The following is a 19,852-nucleotide window of genomic DNA, read 5'->3' as shown; positions in this document are numbered from 1 at the left end:
GATGTAGAGGAGAAAAGATCCAAAAGTGCCATGTCTGTTCATTCAAATGCCTCTAAAAAATCCAAATCCGATGCTTTAGATGTTACAGCTGAAGAAATGCAAGCGCACAATGACAAAGAAACGCAAGAAAGACCAGTGAGCAGCACGTCTGTTAAATCCTCTGAATCTGAGGAGGATGTTGATGAGGAACGGGCATTAAGTTCTATGTCGTCAAAATCCAAAGCTTCTATTAAATCAAAGAGATCAAGAGTTTCTTCTCTCCCAGATAAAGAACAAGAGGAAGAGGAGGAGGAAGCTGAGCAAGGGATGTCGAACAATGCCGATGAAAATTTTGAGGGAGAGGCTGGAGAAGAGCAAGAGAGAGTGCCAAGTGTCATGTCAACCAAATCAAATACCTCTGCAAGATCTACAGCATCTAAGCTTCAAGATGAAGAAAGAGCATCTAGTGCTTTGTCAGCAAAATCCGCAAAGACTAAAACCTCTGAAATTGAGATCGCAGCGGAAGTGCAAGACACAGATGCAAGAACACCCAGTGCTTTGTCAGGAGTGTCGTCAATTAAAGCTGACAGTGAGGAGGAGGAAGAGGAGGAAGTGGAGACTGTGGAGAGAGCTCCAAGTATCGTGTCAGGGAAATCCATAAAGTCAAATGTATCTGCGAGGTCCAGAAACTCAAATGCGTCTGAACAATCAATAGTGTCCAATCTTTCACCTGAGGAAACACAAGTTGAAAATAAAGAAAGATCATTGAGTGCAATGTCAGCTAAGTCTAATGCATCTGCAAGATCTAGAGCAGAGGAAAGTGATGGAAGACCAAAAAGCACACTGTCAGTCAAATCAGCGGTGTCGGTGAAGTCAAATATTTCTGCAAAATCTAGCAAATCTAAATCATCTGAAGTTCCTAATAAAGAAATGAATGGCAATCAAGATGAGGATGGAAATGATGGAGAGCAAGCTGAAGATGATGAAGAGAGAGGACCCAGTGTGCTGTCAGTGAGATCAGCACGGTCAAATGTGTCAGCCAAATCAACACAGTCAAATATTTCTGCCGAATCGAATATGTCACAACACGTAGAAAGCAGTCCAAGCAATATGTCAACTACATCTGCTAAATCTGCAAAGTCAAACGCTTCAGCGATGTCTAAGAAATCAAGAGGTTCTGCAATTCCTTCTGAAAACTGTGATGATGCTTCGGAAGGAGAGACTGAAGGGAGATCAGTGAGCTCAATGTCTGTCCAGTCAGTTAAATCAAGCATTTCTGCAAGATCAAATAAGTCAAAATGTTCTGCTCATGTTGCAGCTGAAGAAGAGCAAACTGAGGAAAGAGCAGCGAGCAGCATGTCAGCCAGATCAGTCCAGTCACACGCTTCTGAAATATCTATAAAGTCTGCAGAGAGATCACCGAGCTGCATGTCAGAAAAATCCAGCAAGTCTAACATTTCAGCAAGATCAAGTAAGTCAAAATGCTGCGATGGTTCAGATGGAGAAACTGTTACTGAATGTGAGGAAGAGAGAGGACCTAGTGCACTGTCAGTGAAATCAGCACGGTCAAATATTTCTGCCAAATCTAATATGACAGAACGCGGAGAAAGAGCTCCAAGCAACATGTCAACTACATCTGCTAAATCTGCAAAGTCAAATGCTTCAGCGATGTCTAAGAAATCAAAAGGTTCTGCAATTCCTTCTGAATTCCTTCAGAATTGTGATGACGCTTCTGAAGAAATTGATATTGAAGAGGAGACTGAAGGGAGATCAGTGAGCCCAATGTCTGTTCAGTCAGTTAAATCAAGCATTTCTGCAAGATCAAATAAGTCAAAATGTTCTGCTCATGTTCCAACTGAAGAAGAGCAAACTGAAGAAAGAGCAGCGAGCAGCATGTCAGCCAAATCAGTCCAGTCACATGTTTCTGAAATATCTATAAAATCTGCAGACAGATCACTGAGTGCTTTGTCAGCCAAAACTGCACAGTCAAATGTGTCTGCGACATCTAGAAGATCAAAAGTTTCTGAAGTTCCCTTGGAAGACAGTGTTGACAATCCTGAGGAAAGATTTGTTGAAGGGGAGAGTGAAGGGAGGGCAATGAGCTCAATATCTGACCATTCAGTTGAATCAAGTATTTCTACAAGATCAAATAGGTCGAAATGTTCTGCTTATGTTCCACCAGAGTCCTCTGATGACGAAAATGACGAAGAGCAAACTGAAGAAAGATCAGTAAGCAGCATGTCGTCCAAATCAATCCAGTCACACTTTTCTGAAATATCTATAAAGTCTGCAGAGAGAGCTCCAAGTGCTTTGTCAGCAAAATCAGCAAAGTCAAATGTTTCAGCAGTATCTAAGAAATCCAAAGTTTCTGAAGTTAAGCCTAGCAAAACTACTGACACTCCTGATGAAGGAGATGATGAAGAGGAAGTTCAAGAGAGAGCACAGAGTGCCATGTCAGCCAAAACTGCAAAGTCAACTATTTCTGTAATGTCTACTAAGTCAAAGGGACCGGATGATCCAGCTGAAGAAAATATATCTGATCATGAGGAACATGCAGAGAGAGCTCCTAGCAGTATATCAGCAAAATCAGCAAAGTCAAATGTTTCTGCAACATCTAGAAGATCGAAAGTTTCTGAAGTTCCCCTGGAAGACGGTGTTGACAATCCTGAGGAAAGAGTTGTTGAAGGGGAGAGTGAAGGGAGGGCAATGAGCTCAATGTCTGTTCAGTCAGTTAAATCAAGTATTTCTGCAAGATCAAATAAGTCAAAATGTTGCGACGGTTCAGATGGAGAAACTGTTACTGAATGTGAGGAAGAGAGAGGACCTAGTGCACTGTCAGTGAAATCAGCACGGTCAAACATTTCTGTCAAATCTAATATGTCAGAACGCGGAGAAAGAGCTCCAAGCAACATGTCAACTAGATCTGCTAAATCTGCAAAGTCAAATGCTTCAGCGATGTCTAAGAAATCAAGAGGTTCTGCAATTCCTTCTGAAAACTGTGATGACGCTTCGGAAGAAGAGACTGAAGGGAGATCAGTGAGCTCAATGTCTGTCCACTCAGTTAAATCAAGCATTTCTGCAAGATCAAATAAGTCAAAATGTTCTGCTCATGTTTCAGCTGAAGAAGAGCAAACTGAAGAAAGAGCAGCGAGCAGCATGTCAGCCAAATCAGTCCAGTCACACGTTTCTGAAATATCTATAAAGTCTGCAGAAAGAGCCCCGAGTGGTTTGTCAACTAAATCAGCAAAGTCAAATGTTTCAGCATTATCTAAGAATTCAAAAGCTTCTGAAGTTCAGTCTGCCAAAACTACTGGCACTCCTGATGAAGGAGATGATGATGAAGAGGAAGCTCCAGAGAGAGCGCAGAGTGCCATGTCAGCCAAAACTGCAAAGTCAACTATTTCTGTAATGTCTACTAAGTCAAAAGGACTGGATGATCCAGCTGAGGAAAATATATCTGATCATGAGGAACACGCAGAGAGAGCTCCAAGCAGTATATCAGTCAGATCAGCAAAATTAGCAAAGTCAAATGTTTCTGCAACATCTAGAAGATCGAAAGTTTCTGAAGTTCCCCTGGAAGACGGTGTTGACAATCCTGAGGAAACAGTTGTTGAAGGGGAGAGTGAAGGGAGGGCAATGAGCTCAATGTCTGTCCAGTCAGTTAAATCAAGTATTTCTGCAAGATCAAATAAGTCAAAATGTTCTGCTCATGTTCCAGCAGAAGAAAGCTCCGAGAGCCCCGATGAAGAAAATGACAAAGAGCAAACTGAGGAAAGAGCAGCGAGCAGCATGTCAGCCAAATCAGTCCAGTCACACGTTTCTGAAATATCTATAAAGTCTGCAGAGAGATCACCGAGCTGCATGTCAGAAAAATCCAGCAAGTCTAACATTTCAGCAAGATCAAGTAAGTCAAAATGCTGCGACGGTTCAGATGGAGAAACTGTTACTGAATGTGAGGAAGAGAGAGGACCTAGTGCTCTGTCAGTGAAATCAGCACGGTCAAACATTTCCGTGCAGTCAGTTAAATCAAGCATTTCTGCAAGATCAAATAAGTCAAAATGTTCTGCTCATGTTCCAACTGAAGAAGAGCAAACTGAAGAAAGAGCAGCAAGCAGAATGTCAGCCAAATCAGTCCAGTCACACGTTTCTGAAATATCTATCAAATCTGCAGAGAGAGCAACAAGTATTGCATCAGTCAGATCGGGAAAATCAGCTAAATCAAATGTTTCTACATCATCTCGAAGATCGAAAGTTTCTGAAGTTCCCTTGGAAAATGGTGTTGACAATCCTGAGGAGGAGAGTGAAGGGAGGGCAATGAGCTCAATGTCTGTCCAGTCAGATAAATCAGATATGTCTACAAGATCAAATAAGTCAAAATGCTCTGCTTATATTCCAGCTGAAGAAAGCTCTGAGAGCCCTGATGAAGAAAATGACAAGGAGCAAACTGAAGAAAGAGCAGCGAGCAGCATGTCAGCCAAATCAATCCAGTCACACGTTTCTGAAATATCTATAAAGTCTGCAGAGAGATCACCGAGTGCTTTGTCAGCTAAATCAGCAAAGTCGCATGCTTCTACAAAATCTGCCAAATCAAAAACTTCTGAAGTTCAGTCTGTCAAAACTACTGGCACTCCTGATGAAGGAGATAATGAAGAGGAAGCTCAAGAGAGAGCACAGAGTGTCATGTCAGCCAAAACTGCAAAGTCAACTATTTCTGTGATGTCTACTAAGTCAAAAGGACCGGATGATCCAGCTGAGGAAAATATATCTGATCATGATGAACATGCAGAGAGAGCTCCAACCAGTATATCAGTCAGATCAGCAAAATCAGCAAAGTCAAATGTTTCTGCAGTATCTAAGAAATCGAAAGTCTCTGACATTCCTCCTGATCACGTTGCTGATTCTCCTGAAAAGGCAGATGAAGAGGAGCTTGACGAAAGCAGATCAGTAAGTTCGGTCCATTCAGTCAGGTCAAGTGTTTCTGAAAGATCAAAACGTTCGGCTGATGTTCCAGATGAAGAAAGCATCGCCAGACCTAAGTCACATGCTTCTACAGCTTCCATGAAATCAAATGCTTCTAAAGTTCCTCCTGAGGGGAGCAATGATGAGGAAGAAACTCCAGACAGAGCAGAGAGTGTGATGTCTGCAAAGTCAACTATTTCTGCAAAATCAAACAAGTCTGAAGTCTTGTCTGCCCCAGCTGAAGAAAATGCTGTGGAAAGAGCTTCAAGTAAGATGTCAATCAAATCAACAAAGTCAAATGTTTCTGCAATATCTAAGAAATCAAAAGCTTCTGAACACAGCACTGAAATCGCCGATGCAGAGACTGAAGGGAGAGTGAGCTCAATGTCAGCTCAGTCGGTCAAGTCCAACATCTCTACCAGATCAAAATGTTGTGATGCTCCAGCTGAAGAAAGCTCTGAGAGCCCCGATGAAGAGACAGAGCAAACTGAAGGAAGAGCAGCAAGCTGCAATTCAGTCAGATCAGTTCAGTCTCATGTTTCTGAAAGATCTATGAAGTCTCCTAATGCCCTGTCAGTGAAATCAGCAAAGTCACAAGCTTCAGCAAAATCTGCAAAATCAAAAGCTTCTGAAGTTTGTTCTGTCAAAACTGCTGATGAAGGAGATGATGAAGAGGAAGCTCAAGAGAGAGCACACAGTGCAATGTCAGCCAAATCCACACGGTCAGCCACGTCTGCAAAATCAAGAACGTCAAAAGTCCCTTCAGAAGAAAACACATCAAATGACGAGGAAAGACCAATGAGCACCCTGTCAACTAAATCAGCCAGATCTGCCAAATCAACACAGTCACATATTTCTGCAAAATCAAAAGCCTCTAATGCTCAAGGGGAAGAGAATCATGAGGTGGCTACGGAGCGAGCGCCAAGCAGTACCTCCGTCAAATCAGCAAAATCAAGAAAGTCGAATGCTTTAGCGGTGTCGAAGAAATCAAAAGCTGCGGAAGATGGCAGTGCTGATGATGAAAACAGCTCGATGTCTGCCAAATCAATGAAGTCAAATGTAACATCGATATCTACAAAATCGAAAGCTTCTCACTGCCCCCAAAATGGAAACGGCGAAGAAGAAGGTGGAAATGAAGCTGAAGAGAGAACTCCAAGTGTCATGTCAATTAAATCCTTAAGGTCAGACCTGTCTCTGAGGTCGAGGAAATCAAACGTTTCGGAACAGACAGAAGAGGTAGATCAAACAGAGAGGACTCCAAGTGTTTTGTCTATGAAGTCAAATGTTTCTACAAAAACCATGAAGTCCAACGTATCTGAAATGACCCACAGTGAAATGACTGCACATGATGAAGAAATCGATGTAAGAGCACGTAGTGCAATGTCAGCTATATCGGCAAAATCAAACAAATTAATAGCTTCTGAAATTCCTACTATAGAAAGGTCGGACACTCCCTGTGAAGGAAATGAAGAGAAATCTAAGAGGGCTCCGAGTGCCATGTCTGCAAAGTCAAATATGTCAAAGAAATCAAAAGTATCTAATGTCCCTGCTGATGAAAATAATCACGAAAAGGAAGAGAGAACTCATAGCCCCGTGTCTGTGAGATCCAATCGATCTGCAATCCCTGCTGTGACAATTGAGGAAAGTGAAGACAGAGCGCCTACAGCCATGTCGTCAAAGTCTAAGGTTTCAGCACGTTCAAATAAGTCAACAACATCGGAGCTTAAAGAAAAGAAAAGTGAAGTGCGGCCAAAAAGTTCTTTATCTGTCAAGTCAAGTCTCTCAGTGAAATCTCGAAAATCCAAAGTAGCTGATGAATGTGTGGGAAATAAAGAGGTGTCCTTTCATGTTCCTGCTGTGGAGGAGACCAGTGTTTCGCCAATAACTGCAGGGGAAGTTGTGAATCCTGAAGAAGAGAGTAAGCCCACGTCAAGTTTGCACGAGGAAGAGAAACAAGATACAGTCGATAAGAGGAGCTGTAACTCTAAGATGAGCAAGTCGAGCAGGCAAGACGCAAAACAGGACAATGCAGATGTTACAGCCAAACCAAAGTCTGTTGCAAAATCTGCTGTGTCAGAAACCCGTCAGAGTGCACAGCAACCAAAAGGAAATAAACGTCATGTGATTGGTCACGCAGAGTCGACTGAAAGCGATTTGTCACAAGCTCTTTCCAGTTCAGTCAATGAAATGGGAGAGATTCCAGCCCCTAAAGAATCAAAATCCAATGTGAGGATAACAAATGGTCCGCTGGACGCTGCAGACATTGGGGGCGTCAAAGATAACAAAAGTGACAAAAGCAGCAAATGGAAACACAAGAACACAAACGCTGATGATTTTGAGCTGGTCCCGTCCAACCTTCCAAATACATCCTCTACTGAGGTTGTGAATGAATGGCTGAATTCAATACCAGCAGACAGTGGTGCGTGTGTGTACGACATGGAGGAATTTAATGACAACTGTGATGGACAAAAAAATGGAGAGAAAATGAACAGAAAGGAGGATAATGAAAATGACTCTGCAGCGGAGACTAAAAAAGACTCAAATGAAGGAGTTGTGATGAATAGTGTCCCTAATGATGACTGCCAAACCAGCAAAGAGGCACCAAATGCAGATAACACTCAGAGAGATGATACCTCAAAGATATTTAACTCCTCCGTACAGGTGATGAAAGTACTTTTAAGTCCAAAGCTCGACAGATGCAACAGTTTACCAGAAATGTCTCCTGTGTATGGCCGTAAACTAAGCACTTCAGCCAGCGGTCTCCTGGATTGCCTCGTGAAGCTGCAGTTAATAGACCATAATCCTGAAAATGCAAACGAAAAGGATGAAAGATACCGAGAGCTGATGAATATTCTCCAATCTCTTTGGCTTCGTGATCCTCCAGAAAATGAGCATGTGTTAAAGACGTGTGATCACCATTCTGTGGACGGTGAATTCAATCACACGTCGTCCTCTGGCGTGGATGTCAACAGTGGCTCCACGGGCTCCGGGAACAGTAGCGATGGCGTGAATGGTAACGCGTCTCAACCACATAGGAGTGCAGATACATTAAGGAAAGTACAAGAAGTCTGTGAAGATGAAGCAGAAGCAGAGTGCACATCTGGGAGAGATGTAGAGGAGGAAAAACAAAAGGAAGAGGATCCGGCAACAGATGAAACAACCAGAAGCGACGATAGTCCGAGAGAACTATCTGATTCGCCGCCCTCCTCAAACGAGAGCTCAGGAAATGACAGGATTTCTCAAAATCCCGATCCTGTTTGGGTCTTAACCTTATTAACTAAAATAGAAAAGCAGTTCATGACGCATTATATCGACGCAATGAGAGAGTTCAAAGACAGGTGGAACTTGGATAATAACGAGCAGCTGGACGTGATGATAAGTGAACTCAAAGCTGAAGTGCACAAAAGAATCCAAGCAAGTATAAACAGGGAACTGAGGAAAATTCAAGGCCTACCGAGACCTCCTAAAGAAGCGAAGTCCCGCACTTCAACCACAAAAAAGGAAGAGAGAAGACGGAGGCTGAAGATTATGCTCAAACAATCGATTGATACCCAAGCAGAAAAAAGCGACGATTCAGCAACAGGCACGTCTTACAGTGACCAGCGCAGTGAAAACGACGATGACTACTGTCCATGTGAAACGTGCATTACGAATAAAATTACGTCTAGGCCGCCACTTCCTGCAGAAGTCAGGAACGCTGCACCCATTTTCATGGAGTTTGACCTGAAGAGGATTCTGATGATGAAGAGTGGTGATCCTGGCAATATACCGGCAATCACTTGTACATCTCACACTGAAAATGATTCGGAAACAAAAGCAGCAGAAACACTTGTAGAAAAAGTTATTGACAACGCTGTGAGAGAAATGGAAGGGGACGAAGTACACCGTGATAGTGAAGATGACTTTGCAGTTGCAGCAGATGACGTGTGTCAAGAAGATGAGTCTGAAAACAATGAAGCAGAAGATGTTGCTGAAGAAACAGAAAAAGTCTTTTCTGTAGATGATAATGAGGAAATAAGTGAAACCGAAGATGAAAGGGCAGAACATGAGATTGCGGACATAGGCACGGTTGAAGATGAATCCCCGGTAGAGAAAGCGGGCACACAGCAGCTGGTGAAGGCAGATAAGAACGAATCGTCAAAGGAACCAGCCGACGAAGCAGAAACTGAAGATGAGTTGGATGTAGAAAGTGAGATTGCTGTGGAGGAGTCGAAGGAAGAGGTCACTGAAGATGAAAATGCAGGAGAAGAGGATGATGTGGCAGCCACAACTGAAGAGGAGTGTGACAAAGATGAGGCTGTGGAAGCAGAGATGGTTGATAATGATGAAGAAGTTCCTGCCATGAGTGCAGAGGAGTCTGCAGAAGAGAACGATGGCACAGCTGAGGTATCGTCAAAAGAACAAGCTGAAGACGCACCAACTGAAGATGAGATTGCAGTAGACAAAGACATTGCTGTTACAAGTGAGGATGAACTTAAGGAAGAGGCGGCTGAAGATGAAAATGCAGAAGAGACCACTATGGCAGCCACGAGTGAACATGAATCTGACAAAGATGAGGCTGTGGAAGAAGGGACTATCGATGAAGAGGAGGAAATTGCTGCCACGAGTGCAGAGGAGTCTGCAGAGGAGAACGATGGCACAGCTGATGATTTGTCAAAAGAACCAGCTGAAGAAGCAACAAGTGAAGATGAGATGTCTGTAGAAAAAGAGATCACAAGTGAAGATGAATCAAAGGAAGAGACTGCTGAAGATGAAATTGCAGCACAAGAGGCTTCTGTGACAGCCTTAACTGAGCATGAATCGGACACAGAAGAAGCTGTGGAAGCTGGGACGGCTGATAATGAAGAAGAGATTTCTGCCGCCAGTGAAGATGAATCAAAGGATGATATTGCAGCAGAAGAGACTGCTGTGGAAGCCTTTACTGAGCATGAATCAGATGAAGAAGAAGAAGCTGGGACAGCTGATAATGAAGAAGAGATTTCTGCCGCCAGTGAAGATGAATCAAAGGATGAGATTGCTGAAGATGAAATTGCAGCAGAAGACACTGCTGTGGAAGCCTTTACTGAGCATGAATCAGATGAAGAAGAAGAAGCTGGGACAGCTGATAATGAAGAAGAGATTTCTGCCGCCAGTGAAGATGAACTGAAGGAAGAGGCTGCTGAAGCCGCCACAGCAGAAGGTGAAAATGCAGAAGAAGAGGTTGATGTGACATCCACAAGTGAACATGAATCTGATAAAGAGGCGGCTGTGGAAGAGGACATGATTAATGATGAAGAAGAGCCTGCTTCCATAAGTGCAGATGAGAACGATGACAGAGCTGATGAATTTTCAAGGGAACCAGCTGAAGAAGCAACAACTGAAGATGAGCTTGTTGTAGAAAAGGAGATTTCTGTTACAAGTGAGGACGAACTTAAGGAAGAGGCTGCTGAAGCTGCCACTGCTGAAGATGAAAATGCAGAAGAGACCACTATGGCAGCCGCAAGTGAACATGAATCTGACAATGACGAAGCTGTGGAAGAAGACATTCTGGCCACCACTGCAGATGAGAACAATGACACAGCCACAGCTGATGAATCGTCCGAAGAAATTGAAAAAACAGAGACTGAAGATGAGCTTGCTGTAGAAAAGGAGCTTGAGGAAGAGGCTGCTGAAGCTACTGCTGAAGATGAAGATGAAAATGCAGAAGAGACCACAATGGCAGCAACACGTGAACATGAATCTGAAAAGCATGAGGCTGTGGAAGAAGGGACTGTCGATGATGAGGAAATTGCTGCCACAAGTGAACATGAATCTGAGGAGGCTGTGGTAGCAGAGGCAGTTGAAGGCGTGGAAGAGGCTGCTGCCACCAGCGATGATGGTTCTGCAGAGAGTGTAGTTGCCACCACAAATGAAGATGAAACTGCAGATGAGAACAATGCCACAGGTGAGGAATTGTCAAAGGAACCAGCTGAAGAAGCAATGACTGACGATGAGCTTGCTGTAGAAAAGGAGCTTAAGGAAGAGGCTGCTGAAGCTACTGCTGAAGCTGAAGATGAAAATGCAGAAGAGACCACAATGGCAGCCACAAGTGAACATGAATCTGACAAAGATGAGGCTGTGGAAGAAGGGACAGTTGATGATGAGGAGGAGATTGCTGCCAAAAGTGAACATGAATCTGAAAAGGATGAGGCTGTGGAAGAAGGGACAGTTGATGATGAGGAGGAGATTGCTGCCATGAGTGCTGATGAGAATGACACAGCCACAGCTGACGAATCGTCAAAAGAACCAGCTGAAGAAGCAGAAACTGAAGATGAAAAAGAAATCACGAGTGAAGATGAATCAAAGGAAGAGCCTGATGAAGATGAAATTGCAGCACAAGAGACTGCCACAGCTGACAATGAATCTGACAACGAAGAAGCTGTGGAAGAAGATATTCTGGCCACCACTGCCGATGAGTCTGCAGATGAGAACAACGCCACGGCCACAGCAGATGAATCGTCTAAAGAACCAGCTGAAGAAGTTGAAACTGAAGATGAGATGGTTGTAGAAAAAGAGATCACAAATGAAGATGAGTCAAAAGAAGAGATTGCTGAAGATGAAATTGCAGCCGAAGAGGCCACCACTGAACAGGAGGCTGTGGACGCAGGGATGGTTGATGATGAAGCAGAGACTGCTGCCACCAGTGATGATGATATAGAAGAAGATGCCACCAACAATGATGATGGAGCTGCAGAGGAGAATGATGTCTCAGGTGATGAATTGTCAGAGGAACCAGCTGAAGCAGCAACAGCTGAAGAGACTGCGACAGAAAAAGAGATGGATGTCATAAATGAAGATGAATCAAAGGAACAGACTGCTGAAGATGAAATCGAAGCAGAAGAGGCAGCCACAACTGAAAATGAATCTGACAACGAGGAAGCTGTGGAAGAAGACCCAAAGGAAAACCTTGCAGAAGAAAATACTGCAGAAGACTCCAATGTGGCAGCCGCGACTGAAGATGAATCTGACGAGGATGAGGCTGCCACGAACGATGAAGATGAAACTGCAGACGATGATGGAGCAGCGACAGCTGAAGATGAAAGCGCTGTGGAAAAAGATATTGATGTCACAAGTGAAGCTGAAAATAACAGCGCAGCAGAGCAGGCTGATGTTGAAGCTACAACCGAACATGAATCTGACCAGGATGCAGCTGTGGAAGCCACCAGTGCAGATGAGTCGGAGTCAGATGAGAAGGAAACAGCTGACAAAGCAACAAGTGAAGATGAGATTGCCGAAGAAAAAGAGGTCGCTGTCACCAGTGAGGATGAACTGAAGGAAGAAGCTGGTGAAGAGGAGAATGCAGCAGAAGATGTGGCCGCCACAAGTGAAAATGAATGTGACGAAGAGGAGGCTGTGGAAGCAGGGACAATTGAAGATGTGGAAGAAGCTGCTGCTGGAGATGATTCTGCAGAAGGAGCGGATGCCACCACAAATAATGATGAAACCACAGAGGAGAATGATAACACAACCAAAGCTGACGAACTGCCAAAAGAAGCATCCAAAGCAGCAACATCTGAAGATGCGGTTGCTATGGAAAAAGAGGCTGTTACAACAGATGAGGATGATGCCAAGGAGGAGACTGTTGAGGTAGCCACAGACAAAGAAAATTCAGGTGAAGAGGAAATCAGTGACGCTGATAATGAATCAAATGAAGAGGCTGAACCTGAATCTGCAATAGAAGAAAGCTCCAAAGCTGTGACTGAGAATGAATCAAAGGAAGAGAGCGATGAAACAGCCACGGATGCAGATGAATCAACAAACAACGCAACGACAGATGCAAACGAGACCGCAGGAGAAGAGCATTCAGAAACCAAGCCTGAGAACGAGACAGCGGATGAAAGTGCAGGAGAAGATGAAGATGCAAAAGAGGATCAAGTGGCTACAGATGACAACGAGACTTTAAGTGAGTCAGAACATGTTGAAGTGGCATCGGTTGAAGAGCTCCGTGACACAGAACCATCTGAAAAAATAGCAGAAAGCAGTGCCGCTGAAGAATTGGCTCAAGAAGAAGAAAAAGGTGAGGAAGAAGATGATAACAAACCTCACAATGGGGAAGTAGAAGAAGGTGAAACAACTGGAGAGGAATCAGAAAAGGCTGATGATGAGGGAGAGGAATCTGCTGATAATGAAAGTGTGAGGGAATCTGGAGCAACGGGTGAAGATTGCACAGAGGCTGCAGCAACAGGAGAAGAGACTGAAGAAGGCGAAACAGCAGAAGAAGAATCGAAAGAGCCTGAAATGACAGGGAATGAGGTTACTGAATGTGACGGTGGGGACGAATGTGGAGCAGATGGTGCATCTGCAGGAGAGGAGGTTGGAAAAGGAGGGGAAGAATCCATCGATAACACAGGAGATGAATCTGCAGAAGGTAACGCAGAGCAACTTACAGGAGAAGAAGAAAGTGACATGACCGATGCTATTACCGAGAGAAACGATGAAACAGAGGGGCCCGATGACAACGAAGATAACAAAGTAGTGGAAGATGAAGATCAACAAAGTGTGACACAATGTGAACGTATTAACATCCCAAATGGAAGCCACGATAACGATGAAGATGTCGAGGCATCCGAAAAAGAGGAGGAGGAGGAAACTGAGGCAGCCAGTGAGGGGGGAAATCTGGGAGATTCAGCTGACGGAGAAGATGAAGCAGAGGAAGATGACGACGAACCAGACGAAGATTCAGACAAACCAGAGGAAGATTACGTAGAGCAAAAAGTAGTTCCAAGCAAGATAAATAATCAAGAGAAAACAACATTAATCCCACTGGATACTTTGATCAAAGTGAAGGCAGAATCTGATGATGGCGTTTACGCTGATGGAGAAGATTCAGAGACTGAAATTAACATCCAGGAAGAAGTTACAAGCCTCGAGTCAAAGACTTTGAATTCATCATAAATTGACTCTGCAACAGCTCATGGGAACTGATAGAGAGTGAGATGCAGGGGTAAAACAAGGTAAAAAATAATAAGACAGCTGATAATATTGATGCTACAAGCAAGACCTAGCAAGAACTGTAAAAGGATTGATCTAGATTATTCTCATTTCTAACTTGAACTTAAAGTTCTTGTTAAACAAGCACTAATGAAACACAAGCACTTTGTTCCAGCATTAATAATGCTGAGACTGAACTCATGCACTACTGATCATGCAGTTGTATGAAAAAGGAATCATAAAAACTTGAATGTATATAAGATATTCCTTAAGATAAGATATATATATATATACTGTGTATAGGTAGTTTAAATGCAAAACTAAATGGGACTTCATGCAATATGTACATGTTACCTACTGGAACTCTGAGCCTCAGACACATAGAATTGATGACTGTTACATAAATGACAGAAAAATGTCTCACATGCACATTTACTGTTTTTCTTCAAACTACTGCAGTGTATTAACACCATTTTTGCACCATTTATTTGCAGGATTAATCAAGTCTGAATGTATTTCATGTAATCAAAAGTATTATTTGATGATTTTTGGTTCCAAAGTTAAAATTAATATTATATATTTATTTCTAGTTTCTATTTCTGGAAAGCCAGAAAATGCTAATAATATTCATTTTGAATGTTTAACTTAATATTGTGCAAGTGCAGTACTGTTCATGGCAGTATTTTAGCGCTGGATGGTGATTAACGTCAGTGTAAGCATCTTCCCAATTCCATCGGGTAGCTGCTATATAGCTTTAATTGACTTCTATAACAGATGAAAAGGAACATCTCTGGAAAGTAGCAAAAGTCATATATTTATGTATCATGACAGGCTCTCCTATTTTAGACCATTCAACAGTGTTTATCAGTAAGAAAATGCACTATTCTCTGTGGTACAGAGGTTATTACCTTTGCTGAATGTGCTGTATTTATTGGCTCTGAAATAAAAAGTACTTTAAAGTATTTTTTGTTATTCTTTTGTAAGACACCATTCAAATTCAAAACAAAAGTCAAAACTGTGACATTTCACATCACAAACTGAAGCTTCATACCTCTTCGAATTAAAGTTTGTAAGAAAAAAAAGCATTACATTTTACAAATCACTTATCTGGAACATAAAAATGTGTCACTATGCATGTAGCATTCTTGGGAAAAAAATATGTATTGCATTTATACACTGAGTCACTAAGTTAGTACAATATCAGTGTATACCTGCTCCGAAGCAGGTTATGTTCCAGATCAAGATCAATCAAAGCTAGGTGTGCGCATCGTATGATAATATTTCACACATACAGAGAAGTAAAATACATGTGTGAATACTTCTGTGCGCATGAAATTAATATTGAGTATGATCTGAGTCCATACTTTTTTGGGGGAGGCTATAAGATACTGGAAAGCATAATATATATCCCACACACAAGTATAATCAGCTTGTGTGGAAAGGTATGGTGAATGAGTGCCTATTGAGACTTCATTCACTCTCCTTCTACTGTGAGCGCCATTAGACACAGCTGATGGATGTGCCTCTCTCAGAGTTTCCAGTTGTAGTCTCTGGTGGTCATGTGACATACATAATTGGTGTCACTCTGATTGACTGCATAACACCACAGTGAGGGGCAGGCCACTCTTCTCAAGCTTTCTTATGGACACAAGAAGATGTCGTGCAGCCCTTTAAAGTTGTTTTTACTGCATGTGCTGCCTGCATGCAACAGTACTTTTGGGAAGTACGCTTATTTCCTGTCACACTGGTGTTGAAGAGTAAAACAAAAATCGATAATGTTGTATTTAGCTTAGCTTGGCACAAAGCCTGAAGGGAAACCGTTATTTTCTACTGAAATTAAGCTCCAAAATGTCCTCTTTATTTATCAGTTATCCTGTTAGCAAGCAAGATACTCTCAATAATCGAAGAATCACCTGGTCAGGAAAGAGATAAGGAGCCAACCCAGGTTAATAGTGTAACAATTCTAATAATATCACCATGAAACTCACCCATTTGATTACTGACATTAATACAGTTATTTTTTTGTATTACAAGTTTTCTGAAATGTTATTTTTAAATATGCAAATGAGGCGTTATCTAATGGTATCTTTTGGTGAATTTAGGATAATATAAAAAATTTTATTTTGTAAAAAAAACACCAAATGTGTATTTTGGATGTTTTCTTTCCACTAGTCTGAAAGAAAACATATTATGGAAGCAAAATAGCCCCAAATCTGAAACAAAGTAAAAGTCATCGTTACTCTTTCCAACAATCACCAAGTGTGCTTTGGTCGAACTCAACTGTAATTTCACAGAGTTTAATGTGAAAAAACGCAGAATCTAAAGGTGTCCCCCCCCCCTCCCTCCACACCCCGCCCTCTCTCTGTCCCTCTCACTGCAGGCAGAAGAAAAGAGGCAGGGTGATGCGTTCATGACGCAGTTACACTGCACATGTCTTAAAGCCTGTGGTGTTAATGCGCAGGCTGAGCGGAATTATTCAAAACAATTACAGAAGCCGGATCATGATCTAGATCACCACCAAAATCGAATGGATTGTTCATTGTGCCACACACCACCCATCCAAAAAATGTCATTCAAATCCATTGCAGACTTTTGGAGTAATCCTCCAAACGGACAAACAAACAAACCAACGCCAGTGAAAACATTACTTCCTTCCTAGGCCTTCGGCCTTGGCGGAGGTAACAAAGCAAAGTAAAATGATCGTTTTCACTCCTAAATGTCTCTTTCTCTAGATGTTTAGTGAGTAGAAAGTATAATGATAAATAAACAGCTATGTCAGCAAACTCAAGATGCTGGCTGACCACATTCATGTGAAAGTAGGACTGCTGTGAGTGTAATGTGACATTGTTCCTCAAGGAGGAAATGTGATAAACAGTAGGCTACTCAGTAAGAAAAAAAAACATCAGTTTCTAAATGAAATACAATTATACTACTCCTCTAATAAATATTTATCATACTACCTCCTTCATATAGCCTACTAATAATGCTGCACTAATGTTTGAGTTGGTGAGATGAAATCAATCCTCAAATCTTCTGGAAAAGCAGAGAGTTTTTTTTTTTTTGAGGAAGCACCTGCTTGCTGGCACAGAGTTATTTCCACGGTAAACACTGGAAGAGTGAGGAACGTCATCCGGAGCACAATAATAAGGGGCTTTCCCGCAGCCATGTTTACCTCAGAGCAACTTGCCTCTGGAACAGCTGCACAGACCTGCTCACAACTGCAATACTGCGACCCAACTGTTCATGTGTCTGTAAAACAAAGAGTGTGACAGGTACTGGGGAAAACTGAGTTTTTGGTACTTCAAATATCATAGTAATGGGTCATTTTACTGCACATATAACAGTTAAAGCAGCAGTGGGTAGAATTGGAGCAAATATGATTAAAAACGGTCACTATATCCTGACAGTAGTGCATGAGAGAAGTAATCTGAAAAATGTCATGTGCCTCTGTGTCCTCCAGTGTCCTCTGGTGTCCTAATGGCATCTGCAAGATTTCACAGACCGGAGGGAAACAATCAATCAGAGCTGATCTGGAGCGTGCCGTCTCTGAGCAGCTGTCAATCACTCACAAACTCCTCTCAAACGGTCAAACTAGGCAGCGCTGATCAAATATAAATCAATATACTGTTAATATAATGGCTATTTCTCACCTCAAATATTTTCAGAAACATCTTGTAGTGTGCTGTTTAGCTGTAAAATGAGAACGTTTGTGACCCGGCAGCCATGTTGAGATAAGTTGAGGAAATACCAAGCACCACCCACCAGCCGGAACAAACGTTCTCATTTTACAGCTAAACAGTACACTACAAGATGATTCTGAAAACATTTGAAGCGAGAAATAGTCATTACAGTAACAGAATATTGATTCATATTTGATCAGTTTGACCGTTTGATCAGAGTTTGCGAGTGATTGACCGCTGCCTCCGTTGAATGAACAGCCAATAGGAACGCTCTCTCTCTGAAATGACCTGTGATTGGCCAAAGTCTCCTGTCACGGGCTAGATTTTTTTAAAGCCTGAAAACAGCCATGAGGAGGTGCAGAAGTCTAGTTTTCTCTCAGAACATTTGAATTACAATATGCTGAAAGGTTATTATGGAATTTTTGCTCAATGATGCCAAAAACATTCTGCCAACTGCAGGTTTAGGAAACACAAACAAGAACTTTAAATCAGCATACTTGCACTAAAATGCCTTTAAATATGCAGGAAGCACTGGCATTACAGTAAACCCCACAAATGAAGCAGTTTCACCAGCGTGCTTCTTGGTGTCCGCTGACTAACGGAGGAAAAGCAATAGGAAAAGTGAAGCTCTCCCAAAACTCATGAACATCGCAGCGGAACAGCAAAAGTGCCCGTTGAATGCACGGGGGAGTTCAATTGTTCCTTGTTTATTGACAATCACTTTGTCTTTTTAAGGCAGATGCAGGAGCGAGACCTTCTCTCACTCCATGTGTGACAGAGGACAGAAATGGTTCCCACACAGACAGGAAGTCAACCAGGGGCCTCTTGTGATGTAGAGGAGGATCAAAATTGAGGAAAGTGTGTGTGTTGATTTGTGTGTGTGTGTGTGTGTGTGAATAAATCAAAGCTTTGATAAACACTGACTGAGCACTTACTGTGCAGTAAATATTCAATTTTGATCTGTATTTTAGATAAGGAATGTCCAGTTTGACCCCACACACGCACATAAGCACATATTTTCAGTCACATGCGGTGCACACTCACATTGGAATTGAAAACGCTCATTGGCAGCGTGTACGCTTTTGGCCAGGACTGCGTTAGTAAAGGAGACCCACGCTCCCTTTCTTTCCCACCGTTGTTCAGGTTATCCTGTGGGGCCACTTATGACCCTTCTGCAGGCAGGATGCAATGTCTGGGGACCCCAACAGGGGCTGTACACAAGCATCCGCCGAGCCCTGGGAAGAAAACAAGGGCTGATGGAAAACCAGAAGAAGGGAGCATAAAGAGAAACAGCAGTTAGTAACCAGGACGCACTCAATAACACTCACCATGCACCTGCAGCCTGTGTGTGTGTGTGTGTGTGCGCAGTAAAGTGAGGTTGTTCCTTCAGAGAACTACAGCACAGCACAGTCCCCACACACAGCACAGGTGGTCCAAACAAAAACCTGTGAAGTGTTGCCCAGAGAGTAATATCCCCACGTTGCGTGTTGTATAAAGCCCCCCATAGGAAACAAACACTTCCGGTGCTGTAAGATTTATTGTTCCCCGCACTTATAGCTTACAACACACTCTGAATGATATCTTCCTCACAATCGTCTTTGATTCCTCCTTAATAGCATTTAATAGTCATTTAGCATGCAAACCAGAAACAAAAGGGGTCATGATTACCGCTAGATAACTCAAGGACATATTGTTTTGTGTTTATTGTTTCCATCGCTGAAGAAGAGGGGTGAATTCCCTCTTCAGTGTATTGTGCGGTGAGAATAGGAAAGACCTGGTTAGCTGGTGTGAAAACCCATAGCATTGTTACACTTTGATAGATTGACCACACATCAGGTTGCAATTTTTTTTTTTTTTTCCCAATGTCACAGACTTTGCATCTGTATTCACATCCGCACACTGGCCTCTGCACCAGATACAGACAGACAAGCATTACGCAATAGAAATCCCCAAAGTTCAACACTCTATTGAATTATTTCTATATACAGGAGGTCAATGTGAGGGTTATCTATTCATAGAAATGGCATGAATTTAGGGAAAAGCTGGAAAAGTGTCTTGAGGTGGACCTACTTTAGGTGAGTCAGGGTTGAAAACGTGACTTTCTACGCCCTCTAGTGTCAACACTGGGGAACAAGCAGACAACATACAGTACAGTATCCTCAGACATGGACTGCTTAATGTGTGAATACAGAATCAGGACATAGACTTTGAATATATCTTAAAATCCTCATCCAAAGTATGAATTGTTTGTTGCTCATTTATTTGCACAGAAAATAAACAAAAAA

The 19,852-nt window shown here is 42.4% G+C and overlaps 1 protein-coding gene across 1 annotated transcript; it reads left to right on the top strand.

The window, feature by feature from the left end:
* The first annotated feature begins 2,832 nt into the window (after positions 1–2,832).
* LOC119477426 (microtubule-associated protein futsch-like) lies at positions 2,833–18,850 on the top strand. The gene is made up of 3 exons (XM_037751517.1): positions 2,833–3,706; positions 3,740–13,659; positions 18,746–18,850. The coding sequence occupies exons 1-3, from the start codon at positions 2,857–2,859 to the stop codon at positions 18,848–18,850; spliced, it is 10,875 nt and encodes a 3,624-aa protein (XP_037607445.1). The 5' UTR covers positions 2,833–2,856.
* Positions 18,851–19,852: the final 1,002 nt, after the last annotated feature.

Source organism: Sebastes umbrosus, chromosome 18 (assembly GCF_015220745.1).
Source record: "Sebastes umbrosus isolate fSebUmb1 chromosome 18, fSebUmb1.pri, whole genome shotgun sequence".
Lineage (NCBI taxonomy): Eukaryota > Metazoa > Chordata > Actinopteri > Perciformes > Sebastidae > Sebastes > Sebastes umbrosus.
Note: the sequence above shows the minus strand (reverse complement) of the source record. Positions and strands in the feature narration are given on the sequence as shown.